A 5,230-nucleotide genomic window follows, 5' to 3' on the forward strand; every position below is an offset into this window, starting at 1 on the left:
GGTGCTATCAAAGAGGAAATTAAATTATCTATCACTTCTTTTATTTCATGTAACGTAATTCATGAGTTTAGGAGCTTCAAAAAGGAGGCTCACAATCTAGCGAAGCATGCATTAAGATTAGGGCCTGGGCGTCATGTATGGCTAGGCCATCCGGAAGGACTTTCCTTCGTCTATGTAAACATTGTAACGGGTTGAATAAAAACTTCGCGAGATTGCCTAAAAAAAACTCATGCGTATATTAGGAAAAAAAATAGCAAAATTAAGTTGTAAGTCGGTGCTCCCAATTCCTTCAAGTACATATGGTGTGGATCCTCAAAAAAAAAGTACATATGGTGTGAAGTTTTTTTCTTTTTCTTTTTTCAGTTAGTTCACGATACAGGTGTGCGAAGCCACTTCCTCGTCGGGATAGGGGAAACCAAAGGCCAGGGAGCGTCTGGACCTGCGGCGGTGGAGGCTCGTCTGCCACCGCGACGGGACAGAAGCCTGCGGCGGTGGAGGGCCGTCCTCACCGGCGTCGGGGACACAGCGCGCGGCGACGGAGGGTCGCCTCGTCTTTATCGGCCTCAGGGCTGCTGCAGCGGCGGAGATCTCGTCCTCGCCCCCCTCAACGCTGCGGCCGTGTCGACCAGCTCGCCGGCGGCCAGATCTCCTTTAGTGCATCGCATTTACCTCCCACAGCAGCTGCAGCTCGACGGTGAGCATCCTGATGACCATGGACCATTTTTACCTCCTACAGCAGCTGCAGCTCGTCCTTCTTCCTCTCCTTTCCTTCCTTTTAAGTTTTAACCCCAGGTTCTGTAGGTGGTGAACGGCGGCGGCGAGGGATTCTTCAGGCCAGGTGGAACTATGAGCCGCCGCTTTGTCCCCGTCGACAGACGCATCTTGGAGCGGAAAATTCAAGACCGGTACTATGCCGGACACATTGACACTCACGACGCACTCAACCTGTTCGACGAATTGATCCAGGTTGCTGGGCCTTCCTCGGTCCGCGCCATTAACTGCCTCCTCACCGTTGTCGGCCGTGATTGCCCCGCGCTCGGCGTCTCCCTCTTCAACCGTGTTGCAAGAGCCAAGGTGCCTCCCCACAATATCACCTATGGCATTCTAGTCGACTGCTGCTGCCGTGCTGGCCGCTTGGACCTTGGACACGCTGCCATGGGACACGTTATTAAGCTGGGATTTGCAGCAGAAGCCATCGTCAATTTCAGCCACCTACTCAAAGCCATCTGCGCCGAGAAGAAGACCAGCTATGCAATGGACATCGTACTCCGGATAATGCCCGAGTTTAACTGCATACCAAACATTTTCTCATACAGCATTCTTTTCAAGGGTCTTTGCAACGAGAAGAGGAGCCAAGAGGCTCTCGAGCTGATTCACATCATGGCTGAGGATGGAGGCAGCTGCCAACCTAATGTCGTGTCCTATAGCACCGTACTTGATGGCTTGTTGAAAGAGGGTGAGGCGGGCAAGGCCTACAGCCTATTTTGTGTCATGCTACAGGGGGGAATTTCGCCGAATGTTGTGACCTGCACTTCAATCATCTCTGGCATGTGCAAAGTTCATGCGATGGACAAGGCAGAGGAGGTTCTTCAACAGATGACTGATAGACGAATTCTGCCAGATGTTGCCACATATACCAGTCTCATACATGGATATTATTCATTAGGACAGTGCAAAGAGGTTGATCGGGTTTTCAAGGAGATGACTAGAAATGGTGTCCAACCAGATGTTGTAACTTACAATATACAGATGGATTATCTTTGCAAGAGCGGAAGGTGTGCAGAAGCTAGGAAGATTTTTGATTCCATGATCAGTTTGGGCCAAAAACCAGATGTTACTATCTACAACATACTGCTTCATGGGTACGCTATGGAAAGATCTTTTCATGATATGAATTGTATTATTGAGTTGATGGATGATAATGGTATTGCACCAGATCATTATGTCTACAACATACTCATATCTGCATGTGCTAAAGAAGAAATGGTTGATGAGGTAATGCATATATTTACAAAAATGCGGCAGCAAGGACTGAACCCTGAAGTAGCGAACTATGGAGCGGTAGTAAACTTGCTTTCCAAGATTGGCCGAATGGATGATGCTATGTCCCAATTCAATCAAATGATAACTGAAGGGTTAGCTCCTGATATCATAGTTTTCACCCCCCTTATTAGTGGTTTCTGTTCTTGTGGCAAATGGGAGAAGGTTGATGAACTATTTTCTGAGATGTTGGATCGCGGCATCTGTCCCGACACAGTGTTCTTCAACACTGTTATGGATCACCTTTGCAAAAATGGAAGGGTTATAGAAGCCCAAGATGTGTTCGACCTGATGGTACACATGGGTGTGAAGCCTGACGTGCGTAATCATGTCACACTGATGCATGGATACTTTGCAGATGGTAAGATGGATGAAATGAGGAAGTTACTTGAAAATATGTGCTCAATTGGCTTGAAACCTGATGTTGTCACCTATAGCATACTGATAGATAGTTACTCTAAGAATGGAAGGATAGATGATGCACTGGTTGTTTTCAGGGAAATGTTGGACGGTGTTAAGCCTTCTATTATCACTTTTAATATTATGATTGGTGTGTTGCTTAAAGGTAGCAGGAAGGAAGAAGCCAAAGATTTGTTTGACGGTATCTGGGCCAAAGGATTAGTGCCTGACGTTGTTACATATAGCTTAATGATACAAAAACTAATAGAAGAAGGTTCTCTACAAGAGTCTGATGATCTATTCCTTTCTATGGAGAAGAATGGGTGTACTGCCAACTCACATATGCTAAATGCTATAGTTAGAAGCTTACTTCAGAAAGGGGAGATTCCTAGGGCTGGGACTTATCTGTCTAAAATTGATGAGAGGAGGTTCACCTTTGAAGCTTCCACAGCTAGCTTGTTGGCTGCACTTGCGTCAGGGGGGAAAGGCCAGGAATATAAGGAGTTACTCCCCGAAAAATACCACTATTTTCTGGAACAGGGCGCTGATTGAAACCTTTTCTAGAGATTTTGCCTAGATGCTATGGAGTGCTAATCGAGGGGTGAACTTCTCTTTGTAGGTTACTTCTTCCAACCTTTTCCTTTTTTAGTACGTTTGAAATGTAATAATCGTTGGAGAAACTGTAGTAAACTTTCTGACTGTCAACCTTTTCTAGAGATTTTTTAGTACTTCTTCCAACAAGCTAGTAGTAAGCTTTCTGGCTATCACCATTTTGTTGATCCACTCTATGTGTTTCATACATATGGATGGCTACTACTTCAAGGGAGTTGCACATTTGGCCTCAGCTAAGCTGCAATTTTTAATTAGTTTTGTCAGTCCTGGATTTATCCTAATAAGTTATCCTTGGCACCTTTTGCCTTACTTTTCTGCTGTACTGATGGTCATATGCTAGATATTCAGCCCTTCATAACTTGAGTAAACTTTGGAGTAAAGATATGGCAAGTTGGCAACCATTAGACTTCAAGAACGACCACAATCGATGCATGGTAGGTTAAACTGTCAGAACTATTTATACTCCTAACTGATAAGGAGAAAGAATAAGCTGTAGTATGTATCCGAAGTAGGGCAGTCTCCGAATAAGCTGGGTGCTGTCTCCGCAGTCGTGAGACTGCAGGGGATGTTCTCGATTCCAAAATCAAAATGCCTAGTACCATTTAGACTACCAATACTGAATAGACACTCGTTCATTGTTGGGCTGAAACAAATCTAGAGCTTTTCTAACTTGAGCATTGATCCTGCTTCAAACATCATCTCCATCCCGTTCCTGTACCCATCACACATACAGTAAACGAAATCACTCAAGCATGGGAATCCCGTTTCACCACCAACAATGAGGTGTCCTTGTCCTTCAGACATTCTTTCTCCTATAGTGTCTGCACGAGGAGAGCAGGTAAGCTTCCAAGGATGCAGGGGTCTTTATACAGTTCAATCCATAATTGCTCAAGGTTGACGATGGAACCCATCAAATTCGGAACCCTTGGGGAGATTGACCACCAGGTCAACCAAGCCGAGCAGGGCACCATTCTTCTTCCGGTAATAATCTGCCATCACAATTCTAGATAGATAAAGAGTGAAGATTGTGTGTGCCTGGTTCATAGAGAGAAGATGCAATGGCTTTCATGCACTCCCCATTTGTATCTTTAGTGGCCTCTTGATCATCGCCAAGATCAAATTTCAGCTTCCACAAATTCTGTAGCTTGCCAAAATCTTGAAGAATTGAATTGGCTGCTTAAAGCTTCCGCAAATTACTGTCCAAGAGAGATTCAGGTACCTCAACAGGAATAACCTACCAATATTTACTATTTAGACGATTGTCTTCCAAACTATGGAAGGTCAAGTGAATCTGGGAGGTGTTTAGCATACGGCCACGTTGTGACTTTGTGTCTTCAAATCTTTTTTCTTGGGCCGATCAAGCACTCTTTATTGGTTACATATGTTTCCTAAAAGATAGGAAAATTTAAACTTTATACTCGCGGGAGCCCTGCTAGTTCCTCTACCTATGAATCGACTTATGACCGTGATGAAGGCTTAGAATGTGCAGATTACATGTGTAAGAGATGCTGGTGCTCTAGCGATCTGTGGAGAGTAGCACTGCAAATGACCACAAACAACGGTAAGTTAAACTGCCAAAACTATTTATAATTGATAAGAGCTCCTGAGAGGAACTGTTTAGAACAGTGGCACGGAAATTCCTTGATTTATAGTTTGCCAGACGGCTTTGTTCGAGGAAAATGACCAATAAATAATGATCACTCTATAATTAATACGGCACTTGAAGAAAAACAATTGAGCAGACAACAAAGGGGAGCTATGGATATAGTGACAAAATCGAGAGTAGGGAACCTGGGGTTTGTGCTGAGTGCTCTCTCCAAGGCCGCCTTTTTTGTCCACAAGAGGAACTTACATGTGACAGTGAGGTTCTTGATTTCTGAAATCAAAGGACTTGTTCATTGTGGGAGGTACTACTTAGACTACTAGCATTAAATAAAGGGATGCTTGTTCATTGTGGGGCTTGAGCAAATCTCGAGCTTTTTAACTTGGGCATGGACCCTGCTTCAAACATTGTTTCTATCCCGTACCCCTCACATATACAGTAGAAAAAATTACTCAGGCATGGAAATCTCATTTCACCGCTAACAATGAGCTGTCCTTCACACATTCTTTCTTCTATTAGTGTCTGAGCGAGGAGAGCAGGGATGCCTCCAAGGATGCAGAGGTCTTCATACCTGAC

The 5,230-nt window shown here is 44.5% G+C and overlaps 1 protein-coding gene across 1 annotated transcript; it reads left to right on the forward strand.

Annotated features, from left to right (window-relative positions):
- Positions 1-362: 362 nt before the first annotated feature.
- Positions 363-3,452, forward strand: LOC125513547 (uncharacterized). Its single transcript, XM_048678673.2, has 2 exons — positions 363-694; positions 802-3,452. The coding sequence occupies exon 2, from the start codon at positions 847-849 to the stop codon at positions 2,989-2,991; it is 2,145 nt and encodes a 714-aa protein (XP_048534630.1). The 5' UTR covers positions 363-694; positions 802-846; the 3' UTR covers positions 2,992-3,452.
- Positions 3,453-5,230: the final 1,778 nt, after the last annotated feature.

The sequence above is a fragment of the Triticum urartu genome, chromosome 6A (genome assembly GCF_056163025.1).
Source record: "Triticum urartu cultivar PI428250 chromosome 6A, HENAU_Tu73, whole genome shotgun sequence".
NCBI lineage: Eukaryota > Viridiplantae > Streptophyta > Magnoliopsida > Poales > Poaceae > Triticum > Triticum urartu.